Here is a 21,800-nt window from a genome sequence, read left to right on the forward strand (position 1 = left end):
TGCATATTTTATTTTACAGATTACAAATTATATGCAGATTTGCTACATGTAGCCTACCTTTCTCGTGTAAAAGCAAAAGGCTAAAACGAATAAATGTCACAGGTGGGATTGTATGGTACAGCCTATCCCTCCAGTTGAGGCTACTTCAATATACCTATTTTCTATTCAAACACATATTGGAGACCTGCACATGTTCGGTCAAACTTCAAAAGGATTACACATTTGTTGTATACAAATCATGAAATGTTACAACTGATCCACACATTTTCTGAGCGCGTTCATGAGTACGCAAGTGCAGTAACTGCAGCGCGAAATGCGGAGTGTAGTTTCACAGACCTTTTACTTCCATGTTGATGAGGCAGGCTAAGGCTTTTGTAAACTACGGTCCCCAGAAAGCTTTGCGTGTCAATTAGAAACGTCAACGAGCCAGTGAACATTAAGCGGAGCAGACCAAAATCCCAAACAAGGAAATGGTGGGGGAATAAAACGACCATATTATTTAATTAATGCATGTTATAATTAATATTTTATTTCATTGTAAATTAAGAAATATTTATGGGTTAAAATGGATTACGACTTCAAAACAAAGCTCGCAGCCGAACGAGAGAAGGTAGAAGATCTGTTCGAATATGAAGGTTGCAAAGTGGGTCGAGGCACCTACGGGCACGTTTATAAAGCTAAGCGCAAAGACGGGTAAGATTCAGATAACGTTATTGTGTACTCAATAAACTGATTGCAGAATACCTTATCAAGACTAGGCTATATCTCCTTGCACGTTGGACAAAGCAAAGGATAGATTTTAACTACCCTGAGCGCTGCCCGTGTCTGTGTTTTTGTTTTCATGTACACACTCACTCAACGGTCCTCCCCCACAACAACACAGTGATGATGTTTATTATTTGACACACTTCATGGAAGCGCAGGCTACTTTCAACATGAGTTATTTTCCTAATATCACCAGTAGGAATGTGTAGGCGTAATGATATTCTCTGATCTTGTTCAACTTGGCTTAGTCTAAAATAATCATCCTATTATTGCCAAGCTCTCTCAAGAGCACTTGCATAGTCGAACTCGATGTAACGCTAAACTCCCTTTGGTGCTTCAATGCAAAACAAATAAGTGTGCATATATATATATATATATATATTTTAATATTATTTTATGATTAAAAAAAACAAACAATTTGGACATATTGACACTATGAAACCGGTTTCAAGTCAAACTCCTCGTTAAGGCCAAGAGAAGAGTGTGTTGAGCCTGTGGATCCAGAAAGATTCCCTTTGAAGAAGTTTCCTGTCAATGTCCTCTCCCCTGCATGACATCTTGACTGTTTCTATTCCAATGTATCTCAGAGAACTAATAGGATGTCCAGCTTGTACAAAAGGAACAGAAACCAGATTTTTTTGTCTCACCTGTCCGTATATTGATGCGGTGCTCACTGATCCATGTCTTAAGCCTTCTATGGGTTTTCCCAATGTAAGACAGACCACCAAGGACATTTCAACATGTAAATAACATTGGTGGACATGCAGGTAATCAGGCCCTTGATCTTAAATCTTTGTCCTGTGCGGGGGTGGGTAAATTAGTAGCATTTGTACGTGAAGCTGCGTTGAGCACATTGTCCACCCTCCAGAACTTTGTCTAAGAAAGTTTCCCTTTTCTCCGGTGGGTAATATTGTGAAACTATGTTATATATTTTTTACCTCCTGTTTCAGGAAGTGATGTCACTGAGTACTGCCCCTATATATAGGACCTTCCACCCCCACCTGGGATATGGATACCTGATTGTTATAAATAAATATCGCCTCGGAGCATGAGCAGCAGTTTGATTGCGCAATTTGAATGGCAATCAAACAGTTGAGGGTAATTTTTCTCTTTAGAGCCAACTGGTGATTTGTCATAGGACCTTCTGGAGTGAAAGGGCCTTCTGGTGTTCCGTTCCTTGCATTTCCTGCGCCTTCGTACAGGTAGCTTCACCTGTTATTCGAGTAATCTGACAATACAGTCGTTTTTTTCTCTCACAGTTTGCGTATTCATTCATGTCATTTGTAGGCTTCAACAATGGAGGCTACTAGGCTATTGATAGCATTGCCCACTCTATTTAGTTAGTAGTAAACATCCTGGATAGTGTCTCTCAGTGGTGTAGTGGAGGGTATACGCAGGAATATGTATTTTTTTTTTTAGCGGCCATTGCTTATACTCACTTCTTAATCTCAACAATGCTTATCAAAGTAGTGTAGTGGTGGTATACGCCATAACAATAAAAACATTTATTGAACATTTTTATTTCACCTTTATTTGACCAGGTAGGCCAGTTGAGAACAAGTTCTCATTTACAACTGCTGCCTGGCCAAGATAAAGCAAAGCAGTGCGTCAAAAACAACAACACAGTTACACATGGGATAAACAAACGTACAGTCAATAACACAAGAAAAAAAACACAATAGAAAAATCTATGTACAGTGTGTGCAAATGTAGTAAGATTAGGGAGGTAAGGCAATAAATTGGCCATAGTGGCGAAATAACTACAATTTAGCATTAATACTGGAGTGATAGATGTGCAGATGATGATGTGCAAGTAGAGATAATGGGGTGCAAAAATAAATAACAATTTGGGGAATGAGGTAGTTGGGTGGGCTATTTACAGATGGCTGTGTACAGGTGCAGTGATCGGTAAGCTGCTCTGACAGCTGATGCTTAAAGTTAGTGAGGGAGATATAAGTCTCCAGCTTCAAACCCACAACCCTGGCGTTGCAAACACCATGCTCTACCAATGCTCTACCAACTGAGCCACACGGGACCGGCAGTCAATGCAGGCTTGTTATCATAAAGGCACTGCTAAGGTTTTAATATTAGTTTCATGTGCACCACATAAGACATGAAGAATGATCCATCCTTGCTGGTCAAGAATATAAAACACTCTTCATGCAAAGTTTGGCCAAGTAGATGTAAAAAATTTGTCGTATAGAACTGTCAGTGGAACACATTGAGACAATTTAGTTTTTGTTGGTTTTTCCACAAGGTTTCCCCACTGTCTGCAATAAATAGCAGAAGTAGCACTTTGATGAGGTGTGAAGACAAGCTTTCTCTCTGTAAACAGAGAAGAGGGAGTGTCTCTATTGTCATATATGTGATTGGGAACATGAATCAGGCTTGTGGCCAGATGACTGTAGGGGCCATGCAGGCTTGTTGAGAAACCCAATATGCAGCCTTTGGACTGTGCGACAGCCCTACCCACTCTGGCTCCCTGCCAGCTCCTCCAGGAATCTCTGGACACTAATCGAATGTGAATGCCCAGAACAGCTGTAATTCACCATCCCCGTTGTGTGGTGGAGCTTATTATGAAAAAGATGTTTGGTGTAAATGGTAAAAAAAGAAGACAAATAAATGCCATTGTACCCCTCTACCCCCTCCAACTCACATTGTGTTCCTGTGTTTGTCTGTGCATTAGCACTTTTTGGACTTGGCAGTCCTCTGTGTTGTGTGTTGTTCATGATAATAAAGTGCTATGTTTATAGGGCATGAGAAATTAGAGTGGTTGTTTGTCTGTCTTTTGTGTCCATTGCTTAATTAATCAGAAGGTGGAGATTGCTACAGTAAATTCATATTCATGAGCAATCAAGGCTGTTTTATCACAGACCTAAACGTCCATTAAAACAGTGTTGAAGGAAGCTCAGTCAAAATCAGATGCGAGAGAGTAGTGCCTGAAACCTCCAGCCTGAAACCACCACTATTGAATGCCCATTACCCATTCTTAAGTAGGCCAGTTGGTGATGTCATGTTTGATGTAGGTACACACACACACACACACATACAGACACAGATTCTCATTAAACAAATCAGCTTTTTTTGTAGATATTTGGTCTTCATTCTTTTTTTTACCTTTTCACAAATCTTCTGCAAGAAGTAAGCTATACAACAGGCCATGTTTGTAATGGCTCAATAATACACTGCTCAAAAAAATAAAGGGAACACTTAAACAACATAATGTAACTCCAAGTCAATCACATTTCTGTGAAATCAAACTGTCCACTTAGGAAGCAACACTGATTGACAATACATTTCACATGCTGTTGTGCAAATGGAATAGACAACAGGTGGAAATTATAGGCAATTAGCAAGACACCCCCAATAATGGAGTGGTTCTGCAGGTGGGGCCACAGACCACTTCTCAGTTCCTATGCTTCCTGGCTGATGTTTTGGTCACTTTTGAATGCTGGCGGTGCTTTCACTCTAGTGGTAGCATGAGACGGAGTCTACAACCCACACAAGTGGCTCAGGTAGTGCAGCTCATCCAGGATGGCACATCAATGCGAGCTGTGGCAAGAAGGTTTGCTGTGTCTGTCAGCATAGTGTCCAGAGCATGGAGGCGCTACCAGGAGACAGGCCAGTACATCAGGAGACGTGGAGGAGGCCGTAGGAGGGCAACAACCCAGCAGCACGACCGCTACCTCCGCCTTTGTGCAAGGAGGAGCAGGAGAAGCACTGCCAGAGCCCTGCAAAATGACCTCCAGCAGGCCACAAATGTCCATGTGTCTGCTCAAACGGTCAGAAACAGACTCCATGAGGGTGGTATGAGGGCCCGACGTCCACAGGTGTGGGTTGTGCTTACAGCCCAACACCGTGCAGGACGTTTGGCATTTGCCAGAGAACACCAAGATTGGCAAATTAGCCACTGGCGCCCTGTGCTCTTCACAGATGAAAGCAGGTTCACACTGAGCACATGACAGACGTGACAGAGTGTGGAGACGCCGTGGAGAACGTTCTGCTGCCTGCAACATCCTCCAGCCTGACCGGTTTGGCGGTGGGTCAGTCATGGTGTGGGGTGGCATTTCTTTGGGGGGCCGCACAGCCCTCCATGTGCTCGCCAGAGGTAGCCTGACTGCCATTAGGTACCGAGATGAGATCCTCAGACCCCTTGTGAGACCATATGCTGGTGCGGTTGGCCCTGGGTTCCTCCTAATGCAAGACAATGCTAGACCTCATGTGGCTTGAGTGTGTCAGCAGTTCCTGCAAGAGGAAGGCATTGATGTTATGGACTGGCCCGCCCGTTCCCCAGACCTGAATCCAATTGAGCACATCTGGGACATCATGTCTCGCTCCATCCACCAACGCCACGTTGCACCACAGACTGTCCAGGAGTTGGCGGATGCTTTAGTCCAGGTCTGGGAGGAGATCCCTCAGCAGACCATCCGCCACCTCATCAGGAGCATGCCCAGGCATTGTAGGGAGGTCATACAGGCACGTGGAGGCCACACACACTACTGAGCCTCATTTTGACTTGTTTTAAGGACATTACATCAAAGTTGGATCAGCCTGTAGTGTGGTTTTCCACTTTAATTTTGAGTGTGACTCCAAATCCAGACATCCATGGGTTGATAAATTGGATTTCCATTGATGATTTTTGTGTAATTTTGTTGTCAGCACATTCAACTATGTAAAGAAAAAAGTATTTAATAAGATTATTTCTTTCATTCAGATCTAGGATGTGTTGTTTAAGTGTTCCCTTCATTTTTTTGAGCAGTATATTTTCTGGTGAGTCAATGTTGGGGTAAGTTCCCTTTCTAGGAGGATACTGCTTATCTCAGATAATCCATAGTTCCCTACCTCACAGTGTGCTGCTGTACGTGTGCACACCACAATACGTCTAACATTTCTTAATTGTCAGCTTCATGCCTTCAATGCCTTTTTCCACCACCAACAGATTTTTACAAGGGCACATAAGTACCCTCAGAATGTCAAGAAAAAAAGCCCTGGGATTTGTCCTGACACTGCATTTATTAAATAAAATCCTATTTAAAATCCATTCTGATTCTGCACTGTGTGTGTTATGAGAAGGAACAACGCCCAGCTCGGTGTGAAGGCTATGATGAAGCCAGAGCATGTGTTTGCATTGAGGGGGGTGGTGAAATGCAGGGTGGATAGATAATTATGCTTGCTCTGGGGAGAGGCTGCACTCAACAACAGAGCATGCCCGTGGAGAGGGAATAGCTGTCTTCTTCAGCCAGAGGATGTTGATAATGGCAGGGATTCTACTGTTCCATAAGAACAAGTCAAGCAAGAGCAGTCCATCTCCATCATTTTCATATCCCATGTTCTATCTTACTGTTGCTCATAAACACACGACCTTCAATACCTGGAACTCTATTTCACTAATCTATGTTGTTTAAGAACGTGGGTTTACGGTGTTGTTACATACTTTCCAAATAAATAAAGTGATGTGCTGATTTTTCCCCTTGTGTCTCTTTCTTTGCAGGGAAGATGAGAAGGAATATGCACTGAAACAAATTGAAGGCACTGGAATATCGATGTCTGCTTGCAGGGAAATCGCTGTAAGTTAAGATACTGGTTAAAGGCGCTGTTTTGTCCTTTATTTTGTCCTTTCTCCTATCAATGTTATTTTCCTTTCTACTGTGCTTTCTGTCTCCTACAATAAGGTCTTATGTGTAGGAGCACCATGCCATCACTTGGCTCTAGCCTCAGCTGATGCTATATAAACGAGTAGAAACCTAAGAACTGTTCTAAGAACTGTTCTACTTTGACTGTAGAGTGTAATCCTGCACCGCTGTGCTTCCAGGATTGTAATAGCCCAAGAGTTGTATCTGCATGGTGCAGTGTTCCTAATGGCTGAGGCAGAAGCAATAGAGACATCACCATGGCCATGTAAACATGATATATACCAGTACTCAAGTGCTTGGCAAGATACACACTGTAGGAGAACAATAAAGGTCTGCACATTTTATGGCTCCCACATATCTGTTGTATAGAGTTCAGGCCTTCAATATGTTAACCAATATGATCTCTCTGCAAATAGATAAACACACACAAACAAGTGTCCTTGTGAATAGGCCATCCACCCAGCTACTCTTTGCTTACACTCAGCTGTCACTTTTCATTTTTTCACATGCTCTTTAGGTTATTCCTAACCCAGTGTTAACCCTTTACACTTGTGGGAATTGGCCCATATGGATAGGGCTAAACTGAAATGTTTCTTAAATAAGAAATATGAAAAGCATATGCATAACCATGGTATCAATTTAAAGGGCACAGTTTTGAGATTATGGGAAAATTATAATACCAAAGTTGAGGACACAACAGTTCACAAGACTGAATCCAAACATTACACTGGTGATTTTATGTGCATTTTACATTCACTGTACTTTTCACCGCATTTGTTGATAACGAAATCTGAAAATACTCTGGATATATATTCAGTAACATGATAAGACTATTCCTGGAAAATGTGGAGTCGGAGCAAGATAAGACAAAAGAAGGACTTGAGTGAAGACCAACTGGTCTCCATGTGGTCACACACCTCTCCACAATGTGCACAGTTCCTAAGCAATTTTAATGCACTTTTCAATTATAAGGTGCTTTTTTTTAGCTCTCCTAGCTGTGCCATTGAGGAACTAGAGCAAGCACACTTGTAGTTATTTTGTTTGGAACAACAACGGCCCATCATAAATCACAATCTGGATCAGGTGGGCATCATTTCAAAGCTTGTTCTTTTGCCAACATGACTAGCTAAGTTATAAAATACGATCTTACAGTGGTAGACTTTCACAGGGCAATTCAGAGAAACAGATGGTAATTTTGGTGTGCATAGAAAGGAGTCATGCGTGCATTCAGGTGAGTGCATTCAGGTGATTGCATTCAGGTGCGTGTTCCACGGCAAATTTTCTTCACAATAAACAAACGGGCTCATTCTGTTCAGAACAACCCAGTATGACGCCATGTCATCTTGTAACTGTACATCAAACATAGTGATAATAAACGTTGACACTGTATATGACAATACTTTCATGATTTGGAGATGTGAAGTACACATTTGGATTCAAGGGTGTCTGGCTTGTATGACATCAAAGCATATTTATTATAATCCTCAACATCTCATCTTTCAAAATACATCGAATCCTCTTAAATTAAAGCATTTCCCTCACTCAGACAACAAAACACCTGTACAGCGCTGTGAAGTGCAGGGCTTGTGCTCTGATGTCATGTATAGCATGTTACTGTACAGTCACTACGTTCCAATTTAGGCGCTTATCAGTGGCCAAATCTGCCATTTTCAACCCGTATATAGGTACGAGTGTAAAGGGTTAAGCAATAAGCAGTCCAAGAACACATACTGCGTTGGTTTACTTTCAGCGCTAGGGTCGCCTTATCTAAAAACAGGAAGGCAGATACTCTTTAAGTGTACATGGGGATTATTGCTAACACATAATACTGTAGGAGTGTTATTAGGCTATTTATGCTGAGAGGTGAGTGTCATCTGAAGCCATATCTGTGTGTCATTCATCTAGTTCTCTGTGAGGAACAGCAGATGGTCAGAATGTGGTCCTTGTGACATGTGAGCTGACTGGGTTATTTAATGTTACTGTATGTACATCAGTTTTCCACCTACCAACTTCTCTGGGAATGTGCTATATGATCCACACATTGTCAGAATGTTGTATTGTGGTACACTAGTTAGTTGTTGTGATGACAAACCTGCTGTGTTTCTACCCACAATACAGCCAAACTTACTCAGTGGGTGATGATTGACTGACTACCCACTGTGAAAGTAGATAGAAGGTGTGCATTATTGTTTGGCTGACTAATCTTAAAGAATAAATGGTTCTTGGTAGGGCGGGACACACACACACACACACACACACACACACACACACACACATTATTCGTGTTCTATAGACTGTCAACAGAATAGTTAATTTCATCTCCATTTGGAGGTAAGGTAAATAAGGAGTCTTAATTTGTACAGAGGTGCGGGCGTGTGTTGGTTACAAACCACTGCCTCAGCTCTGGCTGCACAGTACTGCAGAAATGGACTGAATGACTGGATGAGGTCCATCTGGCCCTGTCTACAAAAAATAAATATGGGTGTTTAGTTGGTGATCTGACCCAGTATTGGTCATCTAGCTAGCGTGTCTGTTCTGTTTCCATAACACACCTATCCCTGTCTCTCTCCACGGTGGATCCAATCATCCTGGGCTATGATCATGTGTAACTGACTCGGTTACTGCTCTGCTGTTCTCTCTCTCCTGGCGCCGTCCTCTAGTTTGTGCTACAGGAGACTGAACTGTCAGAGAGCACAGAGTTCTGACCCCACAGACAATTACTCCTTTATGTGATCTCTGATTCTTATTCATTGTACTATAAACTGTTGGATTAGTCAGCCCTGTGTCACCACTAGCTGGCTTCCCCTCATGGAAAGGTGACTCATGACTTTCATAACTTGTAATGGTGTTTATGCTTTTCACACCTTGCTGTAAAATTGCCCACAGGTCAATTCATGAATTTCAATTGCTTACCTTTTATTTTTTGGCATTGCCATGGGATTGACCCAGACCCCGTGGATGCCCTCAGCCAGAGGGGAATGGAGGAAAGCAGTGGCTCTGTATCAGAAAACAAGTGTTTCCAGGTAGCTATGGCTCTGTATCAGAAAACAAGTGTTTCCAGGTTGCTGTGCAAACTCAACTCTGTCAATACATCTCTACGGAGTTGAGTTGAGACAGGTGTTGAGTTGAGACAGGCTAGAAAGGTAACTCCAAACACATTTGCACTAAGAGCGGCTGTTTAGCTGGTTAAACAAAGGTTAGCCATGTGTTGGCAAAGATGTATGTCCAAGTCAAGACATCTTATCAGCAGCTAGCGGCACTTGCCACACTGCTAGCCTATTCGCCGGTGCTTTTTCAAAGCCCATGTCAGATATTCCAGTGAGTGTAATTGGCTCCAATGAGTGTAATTTGCTCAAAATTAGGAGTTGAGAAATGAAGTTCACATAATTAGAAAGAAGATATTCTCTTCTTTTCTACTGTAGGTATGTAGTTCAAAATGTTTATTCTGTTGTTGATAGCGATATATATACTTTTTTGTTGTTGACATTTTCACCTAAACAAAAGGAATATCTATGTAAGAATACTGTTCATGGACTACAGCTCACATTCAATACTATAGTCCCTTCCAAGCTCAGGACCCTTGGACTGAACACTTTTCTCTACAACTGGATCCTGGACTTCCTGACGGGCCGCCCGCTGGCGGTGAGGGTAGGCAACAACACATCTACCACGCTAACCATCAACACAGGGGCCCCTCAGGGGTGTGTGCTTAGTCCCCTCCTGTACTCCCTGTTCACCCATGACTGCGTGGCCGTGCACGACTCCAACACCATCATCAAGTTTGCTGACGATACGACGCTGGTAGGCCGGATCACCGACGACGATGAGACAGCTTATAGGGAGGAGGTCAGAGACCTGGCAGTGTGATGCCAGGACAACAATCGCTCCCTCAATGTCAGCAAGACAAAGGAACTGATCGTGGACTACAGGAAACAGAGGAGCGAGCACGCCCCCATCCACATCGATGGGGCTGTAATGGAGTGGGTCGAGAGCTTCAAGTACATTGGTGGAATTACTAAGTAATTACATGTCTACGGAGTTGATTTGAGGAATTAACATGGGCCACACACACCCACACAGTTGTGAAGAGGGCACGACAGCAACTCTTCCCCCTTAGGAGGCTGAAAAGATTTGGCATGGACCCTCCGATCCTCAAGAAGTTCTACAGCTGCACCATTGAGAGTATCTTGACTGGCTGCATCGCTGCTTGGTACGTCAACTTCAAGGCACCTGACTGCAATGCGCTACAGAGTGTGGTGAATATGGCCCAGTACATCATTGGGGCCGAGCTCCCTGCCATCCAGGACTTATATATCAGGCAGTGTCAGAGAAAGGTCCAAATTCAAAGACTCCAGCCACCCAAGCCATAGACTGCTCTCTCTGCTACCGCACGGGAAGCAGGACCAGTGCACCAAGTCTGGAACCAACAGGACCTTGAATAGCTTCTACCCACAAGCCATAAGACTGCTAGACAAGACTGCTAGATATCAAATGGCTACCCAGACTACCTACATTGACCCTTTTGCACTAACTGTCTTGCATTGACTCTATGCACACACACTGGATTCTACCCACACACTCACACATACTTACACACACACACACACACACACACACACACACACACACACACACACACACACACACACACACACACACACACACACACACACACACACACACTACATATGACCACACACACATGCGCACACATGTATACTGAGGACACGCACACACTCTCTCACACACACTTTCACACTCACCACATACGCTGCAGCTACCGTCTATTATCTATTCTGTTGCCTAGTCACATTTCCCGTACCTACAGTGCCTTCAGAAAGTATTCACAACCCTTGACTTTTTTTTGGTGTGTATGCCAGTGACAAGAAATACATTTAATCCATTTTAAATTCAGGCTGTAACACAATAAAATATGGAAAAATTCAAGGGGTGTGAATACTTCCTCAAGGCACTGTATATGTGCACTGAACAAAAATATAAATGCAACAGGTAAAGTGTTTTTCCTATGTTTCATGAGCTGAAACAATTTTACATATGCACAAAAAGCTTATTTCTGTCAAATTTTGTGCACAAATTTGTTTACATCCCTGTTAGTGAGCATTTCTCCTTTGCCAAGATAATCCACCTGACAGGTGTGGCATATCAAGAAGCTGATTAAACAGCATGGTCATTACAAAGGTGCACCTTGTGCTGGGGACAATAAAAGGACACTCTAAAATGTGCAGTTTTGTTACACAACACAATGCCACAGATGTCTCAAGTTTTGAGGGACCATGCTGACTGCAAGAATATCCACCAGAGCGGTTGCCAGATAATTTAATGTTAATTTCTACCATAAGCCGCATACAACAACTTCTCAGTACATCCAACTGGCCTCACAACCGCAGAGCACATGTAACCTCGCCAGCCCAGGACCTCCACATACTGCTTTTTCACCTGCGCGATCACATAACCAAAGAATTTCTGCACAAACTGTCAGAAACCTTCTCAGGGAAGCTCATCTGCGTGCTCGTCATCCTCACCAGGGTCTTGACCTGACTGCAGCTCGACATCGTAACTGACTTCATTGGGCAAATGCTCACCTTTGATGGCCACAGGTGAAGCCGGATGTGAGCAGTGCAACAGGAGGCTCTCATCATCAGACCAAAACACCTTGAGGGTCGCCAGCTGAAGTTAAGAGCCACAAGAAATGGATTTTGCTCAAAGTCTCTCAAACCAGCTTCGCTTAAACAGAACAATAGACTCTTTGTGTCACCAACAACCCCCCGGTCCCCCATAAACACTAACTGTGCTAGAGTTTAATGTTTGGCATGCCACATTCACGACTGACTTGAGGGAGGTTTTGCTGCCATGTGTTATTGGTTTTGTGCATTCAAATGGCTTGAGGATCTTTTTTACTTTTTACGTGTTGGTATGTCCCTTCAGAAGTTGTGGAAAAATCATTACGTGCAAAATAGTTTAAGAACTGAATGTACTGTACCTTTTTTGAAATTGATCAATCTTTCGAGTTAATTCATTCAGGCTTTTACATAATGTGTTGGGTAATGTTTCCTCACCTGTAGTTGTTTTGGGGTAATGTGTCTGACATGAAACCAGATTACATGCATATTCATTGTATTGAATTAGGCAGGGTCCTGCAACTCATCTGGATCAAAGGACCCACATGTCACCATTGCACTGTGCACTGCCATTGAGCTGGTTGTTGAAAGAGAGCTTAAAGCAGCTGGTTGCGTAATGTATTCTAGACCAGTCAGGGAGGATTCAAGTTCAACCTCGCTCACCCCTTAAACCACTAACAAAGCAGACCATGTTTAGATAAAAGTACTCAGAAAATATACTGACCTGTGGAGGCATGTACTAAATGAAGGCCTCAGTGTTGTGAGCCTTCCTAAAGAACAAATGCTCACTTTCACTCAGGTCAGTCAGTGAGTGTATCATTTTTACATTTGAGTAATTTATCTTATCCAGAGCGGCTTACAGTAGTGAGTGCATACATTATCCGTACTGGTCCCCCGAGGGAATCGAACCCACAACCTTGGCGTTGCAAGCACCATAATCTACCAATTGAGCCATATGGGACCTTTGTCTATGTAGTTGATGGGGTTTCTCAGTGAGTTCTCAGGCCTTTTTCACTCACAACTTTTACTAGATACAGTAGTAGCATTGTATTAAACATATCTTTAGATGTGTCATTCTCTGTTCTCTCTCAAACTCAGTCAGTGTTGGAAGATTCTCAGAATCAGGAGGGAATAAGCAGGACGTCCGGAATCCTCCAACCAGGATTTCTGGAAAACCAAGGAATTTATTGAAAGTTCCCAGAATTTTGCCTAGTCAAATCAAATCAAATTGTATTCATCAAATGCTTTGTAAACAACAGGTGTGGACTAACAGTGAAATGCTTACTTACGGGCCTTTCCCAACAATGAAGAGAGAGAGAAATATTAGAAAAGTAAAACACGTAATAATAAAAGTAATAATAGAAACACAATACATAACTATAACTTGGTTATATACAAGGGGTATCAGTACCGAGTCCATGTGCAGGGGTACGAGGTAACTGAGGTAGATATGTACAGTGCCTTCAGAAAATATTCACACCCCTTGACTTTTTCCCCAAAAAAATTGTGATACAAAGTGGATACAAATGGATTTAATTGTCATTTTTTGTTAACGATTGATACAAAATACTCTAATATCAAAGTGGAAGAAAAACATTTGTAAAACATTTATGAAAAATAAAACACTAATATATCTTCATTACATAAGCATTCAACGCCCTGTGTCAATACTTGTTAGAATCATTTTTAGCAACGATTGCAGCTGTGAGCCTTAGTTCCTAAAAGCTTTCCACACCTGGATTGTGCAACATTTGTCATGATTCTTTTCAAAATTATTCAAGCTCTTTTCAGGTCTTGCCATAGATTTTCAAGTAGATTTAAGTCAAAACTGTAACTCAGCAACTCAGGAATATTCACTGTCTTCTTGGTAACAACTCCAGGGTAGGTTTGGCCTTGTGTTTTAGGTTATTGACCTGCTGAAATGTGGATTCATCTCCCAGTGTCTGGTGGAAAGCAGACTGAACCAGGTTTTCCTCTAGGATTTTGCCTGTGCTTAGCTCCAATCAGTTTTTTTTTATACTTAAAACTCCCCAGTCCTTAACGATTACAAGCATACACATAATATCATGCAACCACCACTATGCTTGAAAATATGGAGTGGGGTACTCAGTAATGTGTTGTATTGGATTTGCCCCAAACATAACACTTTGTATTCAGGACAAGAAGTTAATTACTTTGCCACATTTTATGCAGTATTACTTTAGTGCATTGTTGCAAACAGGATGCATGTTTTGGAATATTTTTATTCTGTACAGGCTTACCTTCTTTTCACTCTGTCAATTAGGTTAATATTGTGGAGTAACTACAATGTTGTTGATCCATCCTCAGTTTTCTCCTGTCACAGCCATTAAACTGTTTTAAAGTCACCATTGGCCTCATGATGAAATCCCTGAGCGGGTTCCTTCCTCTCTGGCAACTGAGTTAGGAAGGACGCCTGTATCTCTGTAGTGACTGGGTGTAGTGATACACCATCCAAAGCCTAAATAATAACTTCGCCATGCTCAAAGGGATATTCAATGTCAGCTTTTTTTTATTCTTTTTTTACCCATCTACCAATAGGTGCCCTTCTTTGCGAGGCATTGGAAAACCTCTCTGGTCTTTGTGGTTGAATATGTGTTTGAAATTCACGGCTCAACTGAGGGACCTTACAATTATCTGTATGTGTGGAGTACAGAGATGAGGTAGTCATTCAGAAATCATGTTAAACTCTATTATTGCACACAGAGTGAGTCCATGCAACTTGTTATGTGACTTGTTAAGCAAATGCTATAACAAAGGGCATGAATACTTATTGACTCAAGCCCTTTCAATTTTAACATGCGGTATTGTGTGTAGGCCAGTAACAAAACATTTCAATTTAATCCATTTTAATTTCAGGATGTAACACAACAAAATGTTGAAAAAGTATAGGGGTCTGAATACTTTCTGGAAGCACTGTACATGTAAAGTGACAGATAGTAAACCGTAGCAGCAGCATGTGTCAAAAAGGTCAAAAAGGTTAGTGCAAAAATGGTCAATGCAGATAGTTAACCAAATAGCTACCCAGACTATTTAACTTACTATTTAGCAGTCTTATGGCTTGGGGATAGAAGCTATTCAGGGTCCTGTTGGTTCCAGACTTCATGCATCGGTACTGCTTGCCATGCAGTAGCAGAGAGAACAGTCTATGACTTGGGTGGCAGGAGTCTTTGACAATTTTTAGGGCCTTCCTATTCCACCTTCTGGTATAGAGGTCCTGGGTGGCAGGGAGCTCAGCCCCAGTGATGTACTGGGCCATACCCACTACCCTCTGTAGCGCCTTGTGGTCGGATTCCAAGCAGTTGCCATACCAAGCGGTTATGCAGCCAGTCAAGATGCTCTCAATGGTACAGCTGTATAACTTTTTGAGGATCTGAGGACCCATGCCAAATCTTTTCAGCCTCCTGAGGGGGAAGAGGTGATGTCGTGTGGTTGTGTTTTGGACCATGATACATTATACAGTGAATTTGGAAAGTATTCCAACCCCTTCCCTTTTTCCACATTTTGTTACTTTACAGCCTTATTCTAAAATTTGAAACAATTATTTTTTTTCCTCATCAATCTACACACAGTACCCATAATGACAAAGCGAAAACAGTTTTTTTTTACATTTCTGCTAATTTATAAAAATGCAAAAGTTAATGAAATACCTTTATTTACATAAGTATTCAGACCCTTTGCTATGAGGCTCGAAATTGAGCTCAGGTGCATCCTGTTTCCATTGATCATCCTTTAGATGTTTCTATAACTTTATTGGAGTCCACCTGTGGTACATTCAATTGATTGGACATGATTTGGAAAGGCACAATCCTGTCTACATAAGATCCCACAGTTGACAGTGCATGGTCAGAGCAAAAACCAAGCCATGAGGTCGAAGTAATTGTCTGTAGAGCTCCGAGACGGGATTGTGTCGAGGTACAGATCTGGGGAAGGGTACAAAAAAAATTCTGCAGCATTGAAGGTCCCCAAGAACACAGTGGCCTCCATCATTCTTAAATGGAAGAAGTTTGGAACAACCAAGACTCTTCCTAGAGCTGGCCGCCCAGACCAAACTGAGCAATGGGGGAGAAGGGCCTTGGTCAGGGAGGTGACCAAGAACTTCGGTGGTCACTCTGACAGAGCTCCAGAGTTCCTCTGTGGAGATGGGAGAACCTTCCCGAAGGACAAACATCTCTGCAGCAGTCCACCAATCAGGCTTTTATGGTAGTGGCTAGACGGAAGACACTCCTCGGTAAAAGGCACATGACAGCCCGCTTGGAGTTTGCCAAAAGGCACCTTAAGACTCTCAGACCATGAGAAACAAGATTCTCTGGTCTGATGAAACCAAGATTGAACTCTTTGGCCTGAATGCCAAGCGTCACATCTGGAGGATACCTGGCACCATCCCTACGGTGGAGCATGGTGGTGGCAGCATCATGCTGTGGGGATGTTTTTCAGCGGCAGGGACTGGGAGACAGGATCGAGGGAAAGATGAACTGAGCAAAGTACAGAGAGATCATTGATGAAAACCAGGACCTCAGACTGGGGTGAAGGTTCACCTTCCAACAGGACAACAACCCTAAGCACACAGCCAAGACAACGCAGGACTGACTTTGGGACAAGTCTCTGAATGTCCTTGAGTGGCCCAGCCTGAGCCCGTACTTGAACCCGATCAAACATCTCTGGAGAGACCTTAAAATAACTGTGCAGCGAAGCTCCTCATCCAACCTGACAGAGCTTGAGAGGATCTGCAGAGAAGAATGAGAGAAACTCCCCAAATACAGGTGTGCCAAGCTTGTAGTGTTGTTATACCCAATAACACTTGAGGCTGTAATCACTGCCAAAGTGCTTTAACAAAGTGTAACTGAGTCAGGTTTGTAGGCCTCCTTACTCACACACGTTTTTTCAGTTCTGCCCACAAATTTTCTATGGGATTGAGGTCAGGGCTTTGTGATGGCCACTCCAATACCTTGTCTTTGTTGTCCTTAAGCCATTTTGCGACAATTTTGGAAGTATGCTTGGGGTCATTGTCCATTTGGAAGACCCATTTGTGACCAAGCTTTAACTTCCTGACTGATGCCTGGAGATGTTGCTTCAATATATCCACATCATTTTCCATCCTCATGATGCCATCTATTTTGTGAAGTGCACCCATCCCTCCTGCAGCAAAGCACCCCCACAACATGATGCTGCCACCCCAATGCTTCACGGTTGGGATGGTGTTTTTCGGCTTGCAAACCTCCCCCTTTTTCCTCCAAACATCACGATGGTCATTATGGCCAAACAGTTATATTATTCTTTCATCAGACCAGAGGACATTTCTCCAAAAAGTACAATCTTTGTCCCCATGTGCAGTTGCAAACCGTAGTCTGGCTTTTTTATGGTGGTTTTGGAGAAATGGCTTCTTCCTTGCTGAGCAGCCTTTCAAGTTATGTCGATATAGGACTAATTTTACTGTGGATATAGATACTTTTGTACCTGTTTCCGCCAGCATCTTCACAAGGTCCTTTGCTGCTGTTCTGGGATTGATTTGCACTGTTCGCACCAAAGTAGGTTCATCTCTAGGAGACAGAACGCGTCTCCTTCCTGAGCGGTATGACGGCTGTGTGGTCCCATGGTGTTTATACTTGCGTACTGTTGTTTGTACAAATGACTGTGGTACCTTCAGGTGTTTGGAAATGGCTCCCAAGGATGAACCAGACTTATTTATGGAGGTCTGCAATTGTTTTTCTGAGGTCTTGGCTGATTTTCTTTAGATTTTCCCATGATGTCAAGCAAAGAGGCACTGAGTTTGAAGGTAAGCCTTGAAATACATCCACAGGTACACTTCCAATTGACTCAAATGATGTCAATTAGCCTATCAGAAGCTTCTAAAGCCATGACATCATTTTCTGGAATTTTCCAAGTTGTTTAAAAGCACAGTCAACGTAGTGTATGTAATCTTCTGACCCACTGGAATTGTGATGCAGTGAATTATAAGTGAAATAATCTGTCTGTAAACAATTGTTTGAACAATTACTTGTGTCATGCACAAAGTAGATGTCCTAACCGACTTGCCAAAACTATAGTTTGTTAACAAGACATTTGTGGAGTGGTTGAAGAACGAGTATTAATGATTCCAACCTAAGTGTATGTAAACTTCCCACTTCAACTGTAGATGTATATTATCAATGTCCATGTTCAGCCAAGTTTCCGAGAGACAGGATAATACAGTTCTTCAGATCCCGTTGATAGGATAGTCTCGAACAGAGCTTGTCCAGTTTGTTCTCTAGTGTTTGTACATTCGTCAATAGAACAGAGGGTGGAGGCGGTTAATTTATTTGCCGTTTCAGTTTCATCAGGGTGCCCACAATTCAGCCTCTATATTGTCGTCTCTTTATGTTCCAAGTGTCAGGGTTTAGGGCCTGGTCCGGGTTGAGCAGTATGTCCTGCGCCACTGACTCATTGAAGTAGAGATCTTCATCAAAATTCGAGGTTAGTGATCACTGTTCTGATGTCCAGAAGCGCTTTTCGGTCATAGGAACCGATGGCGGAAACATTTTGTACAAAAAAGTTAAGATCAGCACAAATCAACACAGAATAGCAGAATTGGTTGAATTATTTATTTTTTATTTGGTGTTTGGTGATAGGCCTACTTCCCATAAGTGGGCTATTACCGCTGTGGTGTGTCCTGAGGTTTGCCGGTGCTTATTATTTTGTCTGTGACTCATGCAGAAAATCTGAGCAATGTATTGGCAATGAAACACCAAACAAGACTGTTATTGTGCAATTCTGGCATCCATTTCACCCAATCTATTTTGAGGATCTAAACTACCAGGTTTAGATTGTTGTTGTTGTTGTTGTTGTTGTTGTTGTTGGTCTAGTTTAGATTGACCATCAGGGGTTGATACTGTGTTTGATAATGCAGCGTGTTGCGTGCTCATAATTATATTTTAATGAAAACGAACACTTATACAAAAGAAACAAAACAACAGTCAACAGTTCTGTCAGGTTACATGAACGAAACAGAAAACAACTACCCACAAAACACAATAGAAAAACCCCCAACTTAAATATGATCTCCAATTAGAGACAACGCGAACCAGCTGCCTCTAATTGGAGATCATCCCAAAAACCTCCAACATAGAAATAGAATAATAGAACTAAACATAGAAACATACAATGCCCACCCATATCACACCCTGACCTAACTAAACAGAGAAAAAACAGCTCTCTTAGGTCAGAGTGTGACAAGTTTGTTATCACCAAATGGCTTTTGTTTAAATACAATCAAGGAGACCAGGGTAAATGTCCTTCAGACAAAAACAATGACAACAGTGATTTGCACAACATTTATTTTTATCCACGAAAACAAGAGGGAGGGTAAAGAAGGAATTGAGTGAGTGATTAATGAAAGATGAAGAGGTTACCCAACCATCTTCTTTATGTTGTAAAATTTAAAAAAATTACTAGGGGACAGGGAAAACGTGTGCCTCAGTACACTGAAACACCTGATACTGAATGTTCTGTGAATCCTATGGTCGTCCGATGAATTAAGTCTGGGACCTGCCTTGGCTCAGTCTACGAGTAGTTCAGCTATTCACTCTGTCAGCCAGCCAATGTCAGCTATTCTTTCCGACCATTCTGATCACTGTGTAAACATTACTATATTTTAGTTGTGTTTGCAGAGGGAGTGGGTTAGCAGGCACTCTCACTTGGTTGCCATGGATGAAATGACAGCCAGAAGCTAGGTTTCCATCCAAATTTTCATGTGAATATTCTAAAATCCGCATAAAAACAATATGCACATTTTCCCACCAGAGATGTGCTACCATCAAATTGACTTGTTGCAGATAAAGGGCTGTGCGCGATGACGTAGTGAACATAAAATACCTTTTGTGTTTAAATACCCATGTATCGAATAAAAAATACAAGTTAAATGGGTTTCCGTCACATTTTCAACTCCGCTGATGGTTTTATCACAAAAAAAAAGTGTTATATTGCGAGTGTGCACTCTCTGGTATTGGCACGGCAGAGAGCCAACAGCACTGTCTGCCGAGCCAGTTCCCAGACTTAATTCATTTGTTAATTTTTATTTGTCAAACAGCAGCCAAGCATCGATTATCATGTCACCAGAATAAGACAATCGATATTTATTGGAAAGGAGCATCAAGCTCATCTCCTTGCACTTTCACCACCCTTTGAAGTTAATTATAATTGATTTAATCTGTAACCTAATAAACTGCATGCTTTCCCGACTAGTCGTAGTGGGAGGACCACACAACATGTCATCTAGTGACTCCAAGTGATGGTTATTATATCAATATTTACGCATAAAAGCATTTAAACTGACATTTTTCACATCATTCGTTTTACCGTCACAAAAGAGCCCACCTTGTCTAGTGTATTTAGTTTTGTCCACATTTGTAAAGTTTACCGAATTTTTTTGTTTGTTTCCATCAGGCCTGTCATGACATATGCTTTAGGTTAGTGACAGTGTGTCCATGCAGGGGAAGATCCTTAGTACTGTAAATAGATAAGGAAGACAGTTGTATAATTAAGCAATAACGCCCGAGGAGGTGTGGTATATGGCCAATATACCGCGGATAAGGGCTGTATCCAGGCATTCCGCAACACCACAAACCACAAAGCCCTTATTGCTATTATAAACTGGTTACCAATGTAGTTAGATGTTTTGTCATACCCGTGGTATATGGTCTGATATACCATGTGTGTCAACCAATCAGCATTCAGGGCTCTAACCACCCAGTTTATAAATGGAATTTTGTTTCATAAGAAGTTAATAAAGGAAAAAATAGAGAAGCTATTTTAATGATGATATATAAAAGCAAAGGAGATTCAAATTGTATCGCGCTCTGCTTCAGTATATAACACACATAATCCACAACATGCATTCTTCAATGGCATTCTAATACGTGCCATTGAAGAATGCATGTGGGTATCCATGTGGGTATCCATTCTGTCAGAGAATATGCTGCTAGTAGCTACACTAATCTTCCCTGCGCCACAGACCATGGTTACTCAACGACACAGCTTCTAACAGAGTCAGCATGTTCTCTCAACACAGAATAACAAGAGCAAATGTCTGGCGGCAGCTGAGCAGAGAGAGCAGAATGCTTGCCTTGCCTTTGTTCAGTCTCAGGGAAAAGCTTGGCATGCACATTTCCACACACAGAGCCGTAGTGTTTCACTTGGACCTGTAGTGGTTCTCGGTCCAAAACACACAGCAGCAGCCCGCCTGCTCTGGATTTATCAACCCAGTGCGCTGTAGCCGCATGAAGGAAGCCAGCTCGTTAGTCAGTCCCTAGCTGCATCCCAAATGGCACCCATAGGGCTTTGGTCAAAAATGTGTGCGCTACAGGGAACGGTGTGCCATTTTGGAGACACAGCTTTCTCCAGGCCCAACTCAGGGAGACACGGTTTTCTTGTGGTTCCTCTCACTCTCTTATCCCCAGATTTGTGTCTTGTTTTGACTCGTGCTCGTTGAGTGTAATACAAAACCCACATTGATCTAAAACCCTAAATGTGTATAATGTGGTAATGACTGCCAAGGCTTAAATGCCCATAGAAATAGACTGAATTGCAAGCTATTTAAGTTTCCAAATGTTATGTGGGGTTATATATATGAGCCAGTGGTGGTTAGTGAACTGAAAGCCGAGGCCTCGTGGATCCAGGTTCATGTGGCCTCTTTAAAGGTGTATTGGCTGTCCTGACAACAGAGGCTGTGCTAACATTTGGCCCACATCCAGCCAGAGCTTTCCGTGTG

The 21,800-nt window shown here is 42.3% G+C and overlaps 1 protein-coding gene across 4 annotated transcripts in view; it reads left to right on the forward strand.

Moving 5' to 3' along the window:
- The first annotated feature begins 425 nt into the window (after positions 1 to 425).
- Positions 426 to 21,800, forward strand: part of cdk19 (cyclin dependent kinase 19) — a 54,567-nt gene continuing 33,192 nt past the window's right edge. For all 4 annotated transcript variants that reach the window (XR_001320907.2, XM_014144231.2, XM_014144232.2 and 1 more), the window contains exons 1-2: positions 426 to 693; positions 6,257 to 6,332. Coding sequence is in view for 3 of the 4 variants with exons in the window: in XM_014144231.2 (XP_013999706.1) it covers positions 566 to 693; positions 6,257 to 6,332 (204 nt within the window). In the remaining variant the exon portion in view is untranslated. The remainder of the gene's footprint in view (positions 694 to 6,256; positions 6,333 to 21,800) is intronic.

Source organism: Salmo salar, chromosome ssa15 (assembly GCF_905237065.1).
Source record: "Salmo salar chromosome ssa15, Ssal_v3.1, whole genome shotgun sequence".
Taxonomy (NCBI): domain Eukaryota; kingdom Metazoa; phylum Chordata; class Actinopteri; order Salmoniformes; family Salmonidae; genus Salmo; species Salmo salar.